The sequence below is a fragment of the Podarcis erhardii genome, assembly GCF_964252035.2.
Source record: "Podarcis erhardii genome assembly, chromosome: 5".
Classification (NCBI taxonomy): Eukaryota; Metazoa; Chordata; class Lepidosauria; order Squamata; family Lacertidae; genus Podarcis; species Podarcis erhardii.
In genome coordinates, this window is record NC_138509.1 from 19,476,915 (window position 1) to 19,494,527 (window position 17,613).

The 17,613-nt window shown below is 42.0% G+C and overlaps 1 protein-coding gene across 2 annotated transcripts in view; it reads right to left on the minus strand.

The window, feature by feature from the left end:
- Positions 1-976: 976 nt before the first annotated feature.
- ZCCHC24 (zinc finger CCHC-type containing 24) overlaps positions 977-17,613 on the minus strand; it is a 109,548-nt gene continuing 92,911 nt past the window's right edge. The window contains exons 3-5 of one of the 2 annotated variants that reach the window (XR_014157095.1): positions 15,544-15,708; positions 1,212-5,447; positions 977-1,033 (exon numbers count right to left, since the gene is read on the minus strand). Coding sequence is in view for 1 of the 2 variants with exons in the window: in XM_081864434.1 (XP_081720560.1) it covers positions 5,334-5,447; positions 15,544-15,708 (279 nt within the window). In the remaining variant the exon portion in view is untranslated. Of the gene's footprint in view, positions 5,448-15,543; positions 15,709-17,613 lie in introns of both variants that reach the window. The other variant, XM_081864434.1, reaches the window with a different exon arrangement.

Genomic DNA, 17,613 nt, shown 5'->3' on the forward strand with positions numbered 1-17,613 from the left:
GAAGAAGTATCTGAAGTATCTGAAGAAGTGTGCATGCACACGAAAGCTCATACCAAGAACTAACTTAGTTGGTCTTTACTGGAAGGAATTTTTTTATTTTGTTAGAACAACGTAGTGGGCACCATGTAGCCAAAGGTAAGCACTTCTAAGTCCCACTGATTACAACAGGTTTTGGGAGTTGCCTCATACAAAACCAAATAGTTGGCCCACCAAAATAAGAGCTCTCTATTCTGCCAGGCAGTAGTTCACAGAAGTGGTGGGTGAAGTCATTTCCCAGCCCTGCTATCAGAGAACCCTTTTTTAAAGGTGCCAGATATTTTTCCTAGAATCTTAGGCATGCAACCCATATGGTCTGCGCTCTGGCCTATCCCCTGATGTGCTTAACTTTGCCATTGAAATGGATGGGACCTAAAAAGTGCTTCGCTTTGGTTGGATCATGCTGCTGCTTTAGTTACAACTAGTTTGGGAGGGGGAGGAATCTAACTCCATAATCCTAAACTCACATTTCATTTTCATTGGAATTTCCAGGTTCAATCAATTAGGCTCAAAAAGATTTTACACAAACAGGAGTTACATGGAACAGCAGGTGGTTCTGTGACACATAAAGCATGGCACTTTTCATGCATAGATCTCTATATTTTATTTTGTTGTTGGCACATTTGTTGGAAAGCCAGTGCCCCCCACATACCAGAGGTAAATGTAACATTGGCACTGGTAGGAGAGTTGCTGGAGACCTGCGAGTTGCCAATTCACATGGGTGAATATGCACAACATCTTTTCAGATGGGCCTTCCAAAATCAGCACTTAGTACCCCCTGAAAAGCCACTACTGAATATTAGAGGGGGGGGGGCAGCTCCAAAGTGGTTTTTAAGACTGCTCTATGTGCTGCTGAAAGAAGTCAAATTTAGAAGCGTCTTCATATACCAGTCAAAATAATCCTGCACATGTACCTACAGGAATGGCTTATCTTCATATGTAAAAAAGAAGTGTGCAAACTGCCCGTTGTTTTTTAGCACATGCTGAAAAACAACTTCTAGATTTTCCAGGTGTGTTGTTTACAAAGCATATTTTTGGCATTTTCTGCAAGTGGATGTGATGTAACAGCACTAAATTTGCACTAGAAATGTATTTCTTAAAAAGAGACAGATTGTTTTTTGACAAAAGTTGGGCATTGCAACCCCAGTTACAAGCTGTCTTAGTTCATATTTTACTTTTCCTTATTAGATATGGAGATATTACTGCTAACATTTTATAAGTGGTCAAAGAGAAATACTGTATATGATATAACATATGGCTCTTTTGTAACCATATTGTTAACTCTCTTGCAAGAGTGAAACAGAATTAACACTAAAAGTTCAAGTTTTTAAATGCCACCACTCACCTCCACATGCCCAAGATAAGGAGCACTGTACTGTTCTTTACACAGTCACTTAATCTGGCAATGAAATGGAAGGAAAGTTAGAACTTTTTATACAGGGGCAGTCTTCCTTGCTTTCTGCTTCTTTCTGCTTTTGATCGGCCCCTTGATCATGTAAACAAAGCAGAGAAAGAAGTTCAGGGGTTTCTGTCTCAGGATAACTGCTCATGTAAACAATATCTGATGCAGAAATGGCCTGATCCCTTGCTTTTGTATAATCACAATATCTTCAAGTGGTCACTGAGTCACTCATAAGTCACTCAGGGAACTATATTTGAAAACAAAAGCCACACTGGCTCTACAGTTGTATTTGACAGAATTCATAATACCCACAGAAGGTAGGCATGGCGATTCATGTTACACCCATTTTATTGAGCCCTAGGGAGAATATATGACTTGTCAAATTTAATAAAATCAGTCATTATTGCAGGATCTAGCCCAGAGATACTGAGGCACAGTCACACGCAGTGCTGCTAGATAGTGCTATAAAGTATTTAAATTAAGTTAATTAATTTCCACGGATTCTGAATGAATACTGCCTGCCATCCATATGAGACTTATTTGCTTAATGGACATTAGGAAAATAAAAGGAATTTATGTTTTCGGCAACATCATGACAGGTTCACAACGAAATTTGTTACTGGAATAGGGCTTCTACTAATAGATTTAGAAAGAGTGCACCTGTTTCTTTAAGAGCTCTGCCACATTCAGCTTCAGATTGACTTGCTGCTGTACTTAAGTGCTGGTGTCCTCTGCTCCTAACCACTGCGGCATGGAACCAGGATACACAGCAATTATTTTCAGAATGTTGGTGGTGGTATGAGAAGCATCACTTCTCATCGTGTATCCAGTTTTGTTAAAGAGGTTTGGCAGGTTTCATAGTGCTTCAGAAACCTGCAACATCTCTTTGGCCAAGGTAATAGTGAAAAAGACACCTCCACCATAGCACTTTCAATGCTCTTCAAAACCACTGTCTGCCTTTAGGCCCACATCCCACAGGTGGGACCACAGCTCAGTGGTAGGGGATATGCAGAAGTCTGGAGGAAAGTGTTTACTGCCTGAGATCCTTGAGAGTTGCTGCCAGCCTGACTCAGCATAAGACAAATTCCTGTGTTTACAACGGGAATGGAAGGAGCCAGAGCTTCTGGACCACTGCAACGATGGTTGATGATCTGCCCAAACTCTCTTTGTGCTGCAGCCCACTATTACCCTACTGGGTTCCAGATGTGAAACATCTTTTAAGTATTGTTTTCTTATATATGATGATAATCAGTGAAGCACTTCACTGCTACTGCTGATAGAAATACTCACCGCAAGTGTTTATGGATAACATGGCATCATCCCTAGCTGATCTGACATGAGATGATTTGACACAGAAATGATCCTGCTTTGCCAGGAACCAAAACATCCCCGCTGAAGATCATCTCAAGTGAATACTACCCAGAGCCACAGTCCACCTGTGATTCTCTGTAGAAACAGGTTGTGCAGGCAAATGGTCCAGTCACTGCTTTATCCCTGCTCTTAAATTTAATACAGAATACAGAAAGGAGTTAGAGCAGCTCCAATAATATATCTGCTTCACAAATAACACTTGAAAATTCTCTCACTTGGTGCAATTATTACATTTCCCCTAAACTAATATGGTAATGTTTTGGAAGATAGGAAGAAGGGACAGCTTTGCAGTGGAATTTCCTTTATGCATTCCTATGATATCCCTATGGCTACTTAGATATATTATTTGATATTTAATAGGAAATTGGTGTAGTTGTTTCCTTAAAGTGTCACTGAATACACAATAAGTAGGCCCAAGTATATATATATATTCAGTTAAGGTATGGAGAATACGTCTCCCATGATTCACAGTAAATTTACCTTTGCCCACCCTGGTCCTAAATATTTGTACTGGCATATATTCTGCAGTGATGTTGAAGTAGCAACCCTGTAACGGCATGCAGTATGGTTCGGGTAATCTAAACAGTTTGGGTGCTCAGTCTTGTGATTGAGCTTTTTTTGGTCTTATGTGTAACAAAAAGTAGGCCACATAGAAGCTTATAAGCAGTGATGAAAGCAAGTGAATGAGGTGTTTCTTGTCCCAAACTCTCATCATGCTTTTTTGCTGTTCTAAGCTCAAGGCTGATTAAGGCGTTATGGCCCCCCACCAAAAATCTTTGGCGTAGTGGCACATGAGGATTCTCCATAACCATTTTGCAAAATCATAGGGTCTGCTGTTGTGAACATGGAGAGCTTCTGAACTATTACATTGCTCTGCAGGCACCTTTTTGTGATGAGCTTGATTACAAACATGCTTTGTGCAGAGTACCACCATGCCACAACAATTTTCAGTGGACCCTATCTACTTGAGGGGTGTAACGTATGAAATTCCTTCATTTATAATGTAGGTGAAATTGTTGATGCCATATTGCTTGGCAAGTCCCAAGTGTCTATCCATTCCTGCCCTCTGCCATCACTGTCTTTAAGTCATGTGTGGCTCAAGCACAATTCAAACAGAGCTCATAAATGAATACATCAACAATATTTTTTGTTTAGGAACCTCTGAAGGGTTACAGGGAAGCTCCCACTATCTATTGTTTAGGGAGCTGATGTGTGTCTTTAGATGTGGAGAGTACGTACATCTTGAACATAGTGTGTGAGCAGATCAGTTAGTGACACCTCATTTCACTACAGGAAAAATCTAACTGTAGGGTCTTTGCTCTAAAAGGAGCAAAGGGCCAAACTGCACTACAGAGTATGTGAATGAGAATTATAATGGGGCAGGGATAGCCTGCTATGGTGAGACAAAGAAAGTTGAATTTATCATGTTGGCTATATAAGGTGGTTGGTTATGTGGCATTCACAACAGTAGGAATTTCAGCCACCACTTGCATAGCAAGTACATAAAGAAAGGAAGGAGAAGCTTTAGAAATTGTGACAAGGGAACGGTATTGGTCAACAACGCCCTGAAACAACAAATGCATCCTAAGTGCATTTGCTCAAAAGTAGCCTTATAGATTTCAGCGGAACTTCTTCTGAGGAAGCATGCTTAAGACTACTGGCTAAGAAAGATGAATTCCTGATCGACCCTTCCTGTTCTACCATTATACTTCCATGCAAAACACTCCCTCAAACAATTATTCACTTGTTCTTTTTAACCCTCAAGATTCTATTAATCAAAAGCCTACCAAAAGTCTCATTTCAGTGGCCCTGGACTCTTGGAAAGCAAGCAATCATATGCAACTCTCAGACCAACCCTAAAGTCAAGGAAAATGAACATTCCCCCCTCCCACGCACACGCACACGCACACCTTTTTCTAGCTTAGCCCTCATTGTATTAGAAAAATATATCGTTTGTGGCATTGGCTAGAACCCACATTTAACATTTCCACCCATTTTGTCTAATGCCTGCAAAAGCCATGACGTTATTATATACCTCTCTTGACAAACAATACTGTTTCACCTGGGCAGGATATTGGAACTGTGTAAACAATCAACAGAAACCACGTCGGTGATTTCATCATGAACATGATGGGCACAGCCCAGCAAAAACTGCTACTGCACAACCCCCCCCCCACCTGTTTGTGTGAGGCTGTTATGCAAGACTCACAGGAAAGGACGGCGGCTGTACAGCAGCAGCAGTGCTTGACGATTTGTGCCCTACATCAGTAACATCTGTTTCATATATATATATATATATAAACACACCATAGTCCTATAAATACAACTTGCACGTATACACATACACAGGAAAAGGGTTACATTCTATTAAAGGTAAGGCGTATTATTAGTTTGTTGATAGGCAATATTGGTGATGTTTGGGGTTCTTGTCTGATGTTCTTTTTTCCTCCCCTCCTCTTTCATTTTGACTGTTTGCTGCCAGAGGATCTAAAAACGTGGTGGCAGAGGTGATCCCTGTGTTGATTTATTGCACACGGCGGCAGTAGTACCCCAACACTTTACATTTCTCACAGAGATGCTGAGGGTGTTCTTTACTTTGATCAGAAACATCCAGGCCGTCGGGCTTTTCCAAGGGTCTCTGCATAAGGAAGGTAAGCACAGGCATACATTCATGTAAATGTGAACTGAAATGCAGCTCTGTTCCAAAGACACATGAAACCATAGCAATATGCAGCCATTTTAAACATTGTAGGTTAGGAGATGAACAGAGAACTTTTACAGACGGCTGCCCACTGATTAAAGAACATTCGATGTTGATCATTGCCACAAATTCTTAAAACACATAGAATCACCGGGTACCACATACAAATTAAAAAGGCAAAGGGTGAATGTTTAACAGTAATCTGTCTCCCATGTGGTTTACCATTTAAAATATGGTTTACCATTTAAATTATTTGCATATTGCCAGACTCTCAGGATAAGTGGGCTGTTGAAATACCAAAATTGTCGAGAGCCACCAAAGTTAGATCTGGGAATCCTCAGATGGTGATATTATTATTATTATTATTATTATTATTATTATTATTATTATTACCCCATCTTGGTGTCCTCCAGATGTTTTGGACTACAACTCCCATTAGTCCCTGCCAGCGTGGCCCAGTGGTCAGGGACAATGAGAATCCACAAAATCACAGAATTGTAGAGTTGGAAGGGACCATGAGGCTCATTTAGTCCCACCCCCTGCAATGCAGGAATCTTTGGGCAAGGTGGGTCTTGAACCCACAACCCCGAGATTAAGAATCTCATGCTCCACCAACTGAGCTATCCCAGAAGAGTTCAAATCACCTGGAGGGCACCTTGTTGAGGGAGTCAGTTGCACAAGAGTGCAGAGCACTCTCCTTTTCCTTGCTGACATTAACCCTGGATGTCCCCCATCTGCAGTGAACACTGGGAAGCTATCTATATTCCTTCACATGTAAAGGTATGATTCAAATCTTGCCTCAGCACAGAACACAGCACTAAGAAAAGGGGGAAAGGGATGTAGGAAAGGTTGTAGAAACCAATTTAAATGCTCTTTATGGCATCAGAATTGCACATCTATCTCTCACTGCAAGGAATTATTGTCAGAGCAATGTATAGGTTTTTGGAGTACCACATATATTCTATGCAATCATCTGTTTCCTGCCTCCTGTCACCCTGAGCAATATGCTCGCCATCCTTCCCCCCCCCCCCCGCCGCCAAATATATGACCATGATTTTGGCTGCAGTACTTTAAACGTTTTTATTCTAGCGGAGCAAGAGTGTTTCAGATTGCAGCCTTCCTGTTCTTTCCTCACCAACCCTCCCCGAAGCAGCTTTAAAATCTTAACTACAAATAAGACGTTTTTGAAGAGAGACATAATCCAGAAATGAAATCAGTTGTTTATTCCCCAGCAGTTCACTTCAAATGTCTATCATAAAAACAAAAGTGCTGTCTGAAATTACACACCATGTAAGTGAGATGGAAACCAACCACTAGCTAAGAGTCGGAAAGAACAACCCTAAGGAAATGAGCAAAGGTCTACTACATTTTAAGATTTAAGCAAAAAATAAATACCCAGCTTGCTCTTGTACCTGAATAGGTGCACTGCCATATTTCTTGAAATAAGTTAAAATTATGAATGAACTTGATAAAATCTGAGGGTTTATATCTTTTCTTCCCGGCATTCACAAAGAGAGCCCCCCTGCACCCCACAAGGGCCCCCTTTATTCTGTGCTATGAAAGGTCTGCTTAGGAACTGAAGGTTTGTGCAATTTCCTTCTTCCCACTGGCTCTGCTGCAATGGTAGCTCCACTGCTTTGGCCAAAGTGGCCTATGAGGTTCCCAGCCAGGGGGCAGAGGGGACCCTGCCCAGTCCATAATAGAGGGGGCCAAAGGGCTCTAGCTCAGGACAGCCGCACTGTGCGAAAGTGCCTGGGGGAGAAGCTGCCGTGACCTGACCCGAGAGAGACAAATGAAGCAGTTATCGTGTTTATTGATATAAACTAGCTTAAAGCAAATTAACACAAATACGCAGGAATAATTTTTTCCTGGAAGTAGAGCAAAGGATGTTGGGGGTGCCAAGAGTTTCTTGGACCGCAGTCAGAAACAATATCTTTCCCTGGTTTGCTTTTCCCAGGCATTGGTTGATTTCAGTTTTATTGGCCTGCAACCCATTTAGATCTCAGAAAATGTTATTGTTACCAGCACGTTATGACATACTTGCAGAGGACAGACGTTGCAAACACAGGAAATCAGGTTGTTATGGGCCAGTTGGAGGCCACAAAGCAGTGCTTGGGCTGCATGCATCTGGTGAAGTGCGGCTGAGGCTCAGGCTCCAGAAACAGCACAAAAGCAACAGGCATTAAACCAGTATGCAAACCAAAGCATAGCAAGCAAGTGCAGCATTTTTTGAGTGTAATGATGGCCATGGTCTAGAGCAGTAGTGGGTGGCCCAGGTTTTCTAGTGGAAGGAAACACTATCCACATCAGTTCATTTGCCAACTACGTCCTAGCAGCTTGGATGTAGGGATGTAGGCCATGGTGGAAGAGACTTTGGTGCAATGCAGTGGGTTCCAGGGCATGGTCAGTTCATGTAGGGCACCAGCCAGGACTTGGCTGTTGCCTGATGTGTATCAAAGGCCAAAGCTGACAGTGCAGATCCATGTGTTTAAATGTGGATCTGTCCCATCACATAAAAAATACGGCATGGGAGCCCAACTTCAAGAGCAAAAGGGGTGAGGGACACTAAACCTTTTCCTTGCCTGCCACCTCCCTGCCCCATCTCTCTGGATCTCTTCTCCCCATTCGCTTTTCTTCCGCCTTGGCTCCCTTCTGGTATCAGAACTGGAACTGGAATAAAAGTGAAGTTGAGGAGCAGACCAAAAGTGGTCAGAGGGATTAGCACTCTTCAGAGGGAGTGCAGGACCAGTGTCAGGGGTTGGACTAACCATAGCCCAGCAGAGGGCCCCCTGCAGACAAGAGATGCTCAACCAGTCTTCCATTGAGAAGTCCCCAGCAGAAGGAGAACAAACACAAGGGGAGTGGTCATTGCAGGATTCTTTGCAACGATCACCTGTTTCTCTTGTGGGAAGTGTTCCTGCAGGTTGCAGGGCAGAGAATGAAACAACATATTATTCTTTATTACAGTGCTATTTTTCTAGAAAAAGAGGTGCCAGGACTCACCACGAAACCTCCCTTGTTCACTTATAATGGCAATGGTGCCCACCTGAGAGGTACTGGAACTGAGTTCTGGTGAGTTCTGGCTGAAAAAAACCTGCTTTATGTTGCTATATTCCCATAATAACTATTACATATCCTGTAATAATTGTCACAGCAAGAATGTGTATGTGTACACCAAGACTAAGGATACCACTCAAATTTAGTTCAAATTTCTTCAAAATTATTGTTCATCCCCAACCAAAGTTTCTTATGGTTTTTTGTGATCAATTAGCAACTTTTATATGTGTTTATGTATCCAAGGCTTACATCCCTCCAGTCCCTTTCATCTTGTTTGTATGAATAAATGTACACTGTTAATATGGAATACAAAGTGAAAGAGAGCTGTTCTTTGCACAAATGTGCATTCTGACCAATGCACACTTGCATTACACACCAATTTAAGCTAGGGAAAGCACTTTAAGTCATGTGTGAAATGCCCCAAGTAATGGAAGGATTTGGCTCAACCCTTCATTTCATACACAGATGATTTCTCTGATAGTTTTCTGGATGCCAAACAGGTAATGCTGCAGGTAGTTTATATGTATTTTTCCTTCTAGAACACAGGACAAGAATCTTTTAAAGGAGAGAAATATTTTTGGTGACCTGTCTGGAATTCTGTGAGCAATTTATATGTTTCCAAAAACCCTTCGCTCCCAATAAAACAGTATCCAGCAAAGCAAACCAACTACCAAGTGGCTGAATCTGAACCCAGTTCTGCAGCTGTCGTTACAGAAACAGCAGAGAAGGCCAAAATAACAACAATTTTTTAAAAAGGAACTTGACAGGAGGCCAGTCAGGAAGAAGCCACGGCATTGATGCTTCTCCTAGAAAGTGGCAGGAGGGAGGGGGGAAATGACCATTCAGAGGCTGGCATCTGGGTGGCAACGCTGCCAAGAACACCCAAGGAAATGGATATACATGCCAGCTCAATCACGAACCCACTGTGACGTCAAACCAAACGGGCAGCAAATAGCTAATTGAAACAAAAAGCAGCAGCCTCCTGGAAAGGAGATCTTCTTTCTTTTAGAGCACCACCACAGTGCTATTGGTGGTGGGGTGGGGGTGGGGGCGGAAATACAGCCCTAACTAACCACACTGAGAAAGGACTATGTGTTAAAGGGCGACATGGAAACTTCCCTGAAGCTGTGTGAATGGTGAGCTGCGCTGATTTGAGGAATGAAGGCTGCAATCCTCAGCACACTAGCCTGGGAGTAAAGTTGCCTGAGCTGAGTATAATGTGCACGACGTAAATGTATTGGAACATATTGTGTGAGAGAGGGCTACGGTTAATTAGCATTTGTGTTTGCATGTAGTCAAGAGTTCCAGATGAATAGATCAGGTGCCAAACCGCAACTGATTTGACATGCCACAATTAATTGCATGCTGGTTTGAATCATGCCTTGAAAAATATTGATACAGTCTTAGAAATAACAAATGTCAGTAGGAAACAATACTATAATGAATTTAAACTACATTTTACTAACTTATTTGGGTTCAGATACATCCAGGTTTTTGTCATCTGATGACATCAAGGCGAAACAATTGATGGATGTGGATTCCAAAGGGAAGGGTGCCACTTTCCTGCCTCCAATGTCAGTCCTATGAGCTGCGTTTGCACATGGCTTGTTCCAACCAAACCATGGTTTAATTGGAAGGAACAGTGCTACACAGAAGTTCCCGTAATGCTGAGCCCTTACTCCTGCCATGTCTCTGAACCTAAGCCCATGTTTATGTTTTCCCCCAAACAAACCACAAGTGAAGATTCAATTCTGGAATTTTGTGGGAGTTCCCATATGTCATCTTTTCCCAGGGCACACCATCTTTTTCATTATAAAATTGTCCAGTAGCACCTTGGAGACCAACTAAGTTTGTTCTGCTTTTGTGTTCATGCACACTTCTTCAGATACACTGAAAGAGAAGTCACCAGACCCTTATAGAGGGTGGGGTGGGGGTTTTCTAAGAAGGGAAGTAGGAGATGGGTGATTGACTCAATGGGTATGGTAAACCTGTTGGCAACTGTTAAGGACTGCAATTAGTCCTACAAGAAAAAGCAAGGGATAGTATGCAGATTACGGTACCAAAAATAGCTTTAGCTATTTATATTTGGATATATTGGATTAATGGATTAATGTGTGCAAAAGTGACCACTTTGCCCATCTCTACCAAGATATATATGCAGACTGCTTTGCATATGCAGACTACTAAGATTTTGCCTTCCTGCCTTTGTCATCAGACTCTCTCTCTCTCTCTCTCTCTGTGTGTGTGTGTGTGTGAGAGAGAGAGAGAGAGAGAGAACTTCTGTGCTGTTGTTTCAGCTGTAGATGGGATGCACTTCCCTTCATATGGAGCAAGGAACAATGGAGAAAAGCCGTTTTCATATTTAACCCAGGTTCTCAGAATTTGATCTTAAATCATCAAGATGTCAAGCACAAATAAGCTGGGTAGGTTTCACAATTTCTGGGAAGATCATTTGAGAGGGGTCAGAGATTGCAGTTAGAGAATGAAGAGAGCTATGTCCCCCATTTCTAAACTCTGCATGTGATTATCCGTCAGGATCAGCTATAGTTTTGGCTACCTTATGGTTCTACACACTATTTTTACATTATTATTTTTTTAAAAAGCTTACTATCCCTCCTATTTTTAGAAGAAATTTAGTTGTTGCAACAAAATATAAAACAATCTACAATTCAACCAAATCATGTATAAAAACACAATACCGCAATACCAATTCCAAAGCAACCACCCGAGTTAAGCATCAATATCAAAAGGAGGAAATATTAAGTGGAAGGGCTTTTTAATCAGCTAGGTATTTTAGCAGTCATCTAAATATATATATATTGTGGGGGCCTCGGGCAAGGCTTCTTGCAGGATGAGCACTGCTACAGAGGAGGCCGTAGCACTGGTAATTTCTTAGCATGCCTGGACCAGTACCTCAAATGACTATTGTAGCATGTGGGGAGTCTCATATGGAAGAAGATGGTCCTCAAGGTGCCCAGGTGCCAAACCTTAAAGATTACCACCAGCACCTTGAATTGATGCTGAAAACAAACCTGCAGCCTGTTCAAATCCTGGTATGATAGACTAAAAATGCCTAATACCCATCAACATCCTTGCTGTGACATTTAACACCAGTTGCAGTTCCTGATTGCTTTTCAAAGGCATACCCACCTAGAGTGTTTTGCAGTAACCTAATCCATAGGTCACTGTGGCATCAATGACCATGGCAATATTCTACTCCATCAGGAATGGAAAAGTCAGGTGCTATCTGAATATTTAATAATAGCACTTGATTCAAGGAGTACCCTCCCCCAAACCGTGGGCCTGATCTTTCAAGGGGTGTGTGACCCCCTCCAGAACAAGTTACGAACCCAGACTAAAAGTTGGACACTGTACCTACCAACAACATGACTGTTCTGTGTGGATTATATTTCAGCATTTTCTACTTCATCCAGTCTTTCACAGCTACCAAACAGCAGTTCAGCCATTCAACTGCCTCCCTAGGATCATATAAAACTAAGAGGTAGGGTTGAGTGACACACCAGCATACTGATGACTCCATGACCCACACCCCAACCAGCATTTTCATGTGCAGTGTATATTAAACAGCATGGGAAACAGAAGGGAACCTTCCAGGACCCCAGAGCCCGCAAACAAAGGGAAAGAACAGCAGTCCCTTGGCACCATCTTCTGGGTCCAAATTCTCATGAATCAATGGAGTTGGTTCAATACTGTGCCCCTAATCCCCACCCTTTCAAGATGGTCCAGAAGGGTACCACAACTGATGGACTTGACCACCACTAAGAAATCCAGGAGAATCAGCAGAGATGCTCCCTCCCAGTCCATTTTCCATTGGAGGTTATCCACCTGGACGACTAAGGCAATTTCAGTGACAATACAGACAACATTGAGCAGATGCCATGGTGGTGGAAAATGAAGATTCCTTTGCCACCATCATTGTCACAAAACAGGCTCAATAACTAGTTCTAAGCTGTTTTGGTTGGGCTCACTATGAATCTTCCTGTATTTTCACTCCAGTGGTCTGCTCATTTGTTTCATTGCTCCTCAGTAAACCAAAGAGTTTTATAAGCCCCAGGGGAGAGCTAAGCTCCACCAGGGGCTTAGAAGCAATAGAATTGATAACTGGGCTACTTCTATATTTCACAGATTGACCAGGACAGTGGCAGAACTGCAATCTATTTCAGTGGGAATTCTTCCACCCACACAGGGAGCTATCAGGATTCTACCTGGATCCATCAGTCTCCAAGGATGGACAATTTCAATAGCTCCTTCCTGCAGAGTTGGGCAGTTGTCCAGAGACTAAACCTAACCAGGCAGTGATCTGTCAATGACAAGGGAAGCGCACCGACTTCCTCTGCCATCAGACCATATTGTCCCAGCCCAGGACAAAGCAGCAAGTCAAGCACATGCCCTACAATTTGTGTGTGGGACCAGGTACCATTTGAGGCAGGCCCACAGTTGTCATGGTAGCCATGAAATCCTGAGCTACTCCAGTCAGGTATGAAACTCACCCAAGTTTGTAAACCCTGGAGAATCCAGCATCACTATGAAGATTATCATGGCCAGCTTTGGTAAGCAGACTGTTAGATGGTGCACCAAGAGAATTGCTATCATATCCTGTGTTTTCAACACCATATGCAGACACACAGACCTAGTGGGTTGCCTGGCAAGAATGATGGCATCATGGCAGACAGCAGCAATCCCTCCTCCCTGTCTACTGGGACTATGCTGCTGCATAGTGTAGTAATGATGACTGCTTGACTTGTGGTGATATAATTGCTAACAGTTATGAACCATTAAAAATCCAATTTCAAAATGTGTGGTGTTTAAGGCTGAATATATCCAACAGCAGGCTTTTAAACTATGCTGAGAATCTTGCTGCCTTCTATTGTAATTGCTTAGCTCCCCCTCACATACAGAAATCTAAAATGGCAACTCTGACATGCAGTGGGAAAGGGCAAGGCATCCAAACATTCTACAATTCCCTTCCAGTGTAAATATATATTCAAGGTGAGGACTACAACCCATACGCAACTTTTTATTTATTTATTGAATTTATATATCGTCCTATACCCACCAGGTCTCATATCCTAAATCTTGTAAACAAGCCATTCACCAAAGTGTCTGGTTTTACCTAATGGCTATAGCCCTTTTGCTGAACCCCAATGATCTTGGAGAACTACACAAGGGATTTCTTTCACTCTGCTTCTGCTGTTGCTGCCAGCAAAGGAGCAGAGACTGTGCTTTGGAATGGATTCTAAATTTCTGGCATGGTGTCATCATTTGCTAGTCACACAGCCTCCAGTCTCATTTGTAATGGATCAGTTTTCATTTTGACCTACTTTAAATTAATCTGAAAGCTTTATCTGAGCACTGAAATATTTTCTGTGGCTAGGGGAGGTCTTTGCTCTGCTCTTCCAAATGACCTTTTCTTCGTACTTAATGCCATACACTTTCCCCAACATTACCTCTTACAATTGACACTCTTCCACCCTTCACCTTCCCGATTATACAAGCACAGATCCTTGTCAAGATTTAACGACTGCAATTGCATCAAGTATAACTCTCAAAGAGATTAGTAAATACACCCCACATTCTCTGCCCATGAAAGACACAAATATCATCATATTTTTTCAGTCACAGCATCTACACCGAAGCTGACTATCCTTAGGTAAAATGTCCCAATCTAGCAATTGAATTTTATACATGCAAATAATACATGTGAAAATGTATTGCAATGCTCTCCAGTCCCCACTGAATGCAATGAATGTGTCTAATGGGATGGATAGATCAGTCAAATTCTGCTCCATGTCTGTCTCCTGTGTGTTTATTCATAAGTTATTCCCCCCCATTTTCATATCGATCTGTGATGATTTTTTTAAAAAGGGAAAAACATGTATGGAAATTTGCATTATTTTTCAATGCATTTTATTATTTTCACAAAATGCAGAGTTGTGTACACATTTTACCCAAAGCACACATGGGGGGGGCTGTATTATACCTAAAACACAAGTTTTCAAGACAATTTGGTATAATTCTTTTAGTCAAGAACTTGCAGAAGTGCAAAAACCAAAAGATAACTGTGTTCCAATCTATACATTAATCCAGGAAATGTGAATCAGATTGATTCATTTAAAAAATACTGTATGGACAAAACAACACCCTCCACCCTCCCTACTAATGGGAAATTTTCATCCCCCCCCATCCAGATTGCACATAAGCAGTACATTACAATAAAAATGAGTTCACTTTTCATTTAAAAAAATAATAAACGGGAAAAGTATGTGAATAAAATCTATTATAGGAAACCCTATAAGAATTAACAGAGTTATTTTAGACCCCAAATGTACTATAAAAAATAATCCCAAACATTTCTTATTCTTTGATATTAACTAGGAGTAATTGTCAAATACATCTAATGGTTTTTTAAACTAAACTATGATCTGGGCCCAATATCAGATAACTGAAACAACTATTAGAGGATTAAAAGGTTACTTAAATTCTTGACAGTTGTTTACAATTACTTTAGATATTCTGAATAAGAAGAAAATGTGTTTTGCTTGTTTGAAAAGTTTTGTTGCTGTTGGCTTTTTTAAAAATAAAAAAGTTTCGACATTGTTTCTAACATTCTTTATGTGTTTCCCATAATAAAATATGAATAAGCATTACTGGAATATACAATTTTCAGTAATCATGTAAGCACTCTTGCTCATAGTCTCAGTCTTGCAATGTCTCAGTCTATTGCATTAAAACTTACTTGACGTTCCACTTCTTCCAATGTATATGTTTAATTCAGGGGAGGGGAACCTTTTCTGTCCCTGGAAGGCCAAGTGTGACAGGGGGCTGGGGCTGCAAGAGCAGCATGGGGATGCTTGCCAAAGCCCTCTTGCAAACAGCCCATGCATGCTGCACTCTGTATATCGAGTTTTTGGAGGCTCACTTGAACCATATGGAGGAGCACCTCTAACAGCCCTACCTGCTTGTGAGGATACACATTGATGTGGCACTTGATACATTCTTGTCCCATGTTGGCCCAGGAGTTTCCACTCATCCATTTTCTCTTGCACTTGGGGCATTTGTATTCACCAAAGCAGCGTTTTTTCCCCTGGTACGGTGTCAGGCCTTCTCCTTTTGGACGTGCCTAAAATGTGAAGAGGAGAGAAATAAATGTAATCATAACTGAAGTGCAGAACAGGAAGTGGGAATGGATTGCGCAGTGAGTTCTGCGTGCCCAAGGAGGCTTAGGCCCTCTCCCCTTCCTGCATAGCTCAGGTTCTCAGCTACTATGCTATACCAGTGTTTCCCAAACTTGGGTCTCCAGCTGTTATTGGACTACAACTCCCATCATCCCTAGCTGGCAAGACCAGCGGTCAGGGATGATGGGAACTGTAGCCTGAAAACAGCTGGAAACTAAAGTTTGGGAAAATCTGTGCTATACCATCTATTTCATAATCTAAACATAGTAATCTAAGGAACACTCAAATAACAAAAGACAATCGAACAAAAAAGAGTAGTGAGATTTTTAAGCACCTCTACAAGTAAGAACTTCCCCCCAACATTCTCTCCCACTCTCCCAAAAAGATATCCCATCCTAGCATGACCAAGACATGGAATCCAGGGCAGGACTACATAGATAGGGGCTGGGCTGGCTCTCAGTGGCTCCCACTGAGCTGTGTGGGATAATGCAGGTCGGCTACAGTAGGCAACATGATTCCCCCGGTGTCATTTTTTTTCTACTGTGGAGGAGGAGGAGGAGGAGTTTGGATTTGATATCCCGCCTTTCACTCCCTTTAAGGAGTCTCAAAGCGGCTAACATTCTCCTTTCCCTTCCTCCCCCACAACAAACACTCTGTGAGGTGAGTGGGGCTGAGAGACTTCAAAGAAGTGTGACTAGCCCAAGATAACGAGACTACCGCTCTTAACCACTACACCACACTGGCTCTACTGTGCCACTACAACAGCTGGCATCTTGCTCATTAATAAATAGCAGAGTAAATGCAATCTTAAAATTCATTCCTTTATCCAGTACCAAAGGCCAGGTGACACTAAAACAGTGCAATCTACTTCCGAAGCATAGGGAGAAATAGAGAATGCTGGACTTCCTTGGGAGGGAATTCCAAATATATGGTGCCACTATGAAGATGTCGCTTCCGTTTGCAGCTGTTGAAGGAATTTCCAGTATTGAATGTTCCCCGATGGGATTATATGACCCAGACAGTTTAAGGCTTTTAATGAAAGATGGTAACCAGCACCCTGAATGGTGCCCAAATTAGTGCATCCACAGAGAGCATGTCAGTAGGAATTGCTTGTCCCAGAGGTGCTCAGCACTTTTGATTCTGGGCTTGGCTTCCTCTGTAACTACCCTCCCCTACGACTATGGACTTGCTTGTGAACGCCTTCTCTCTGCTTTCATGGGTAGTAAGCATGCAGGGAAATGCCTGCTCTCATGAGAACCCCAAGGCCCATATGGTTTTTGTTTCATGTGTTGTCATTCTATTATCCAACTCCTGGAAACTGTGAATCACGGCCCTTTGTGGGGCTGACTGTGCTATGATCCATTTATGTTGTTGTCTTCTGAGGTTGCTTCACATTCCCTGATGAAATCCTCAGTGTTTCTTAACTGTGCGGGGCGCCACTTTTCTTTGTCAGCAATATGCATGCACGATTATTTGTTTTTATTTGCGATACTTCAGCTGTTTTATACATACAGATGGCCTGTTAATGAGGACGTGAGTGATGCCTTTTTCCTCACTTAGACAAATCTTTGGATTTTGCAAGACACATAACTAAACAGAATATGGGATTGCTAATTATATGAGAAAATACATTGCAGTTGTGTTGATAAAATGCATGAAGAAGATAATCCAGATTTGCATTAAAACTAGGGGTACTAATACAGACGTCTGAATAAGTAGGCTATACTAAGTACCATGCTAGCACAGCAATGTTTAGGTACTGAAACAGATGCCACAGTTGGTGTCCATTTTTACAGGGTCTCCTGCTGTCTCCTCTTTCACTCCCCTTCTCTTGTGCCCTGCTTCTTCCA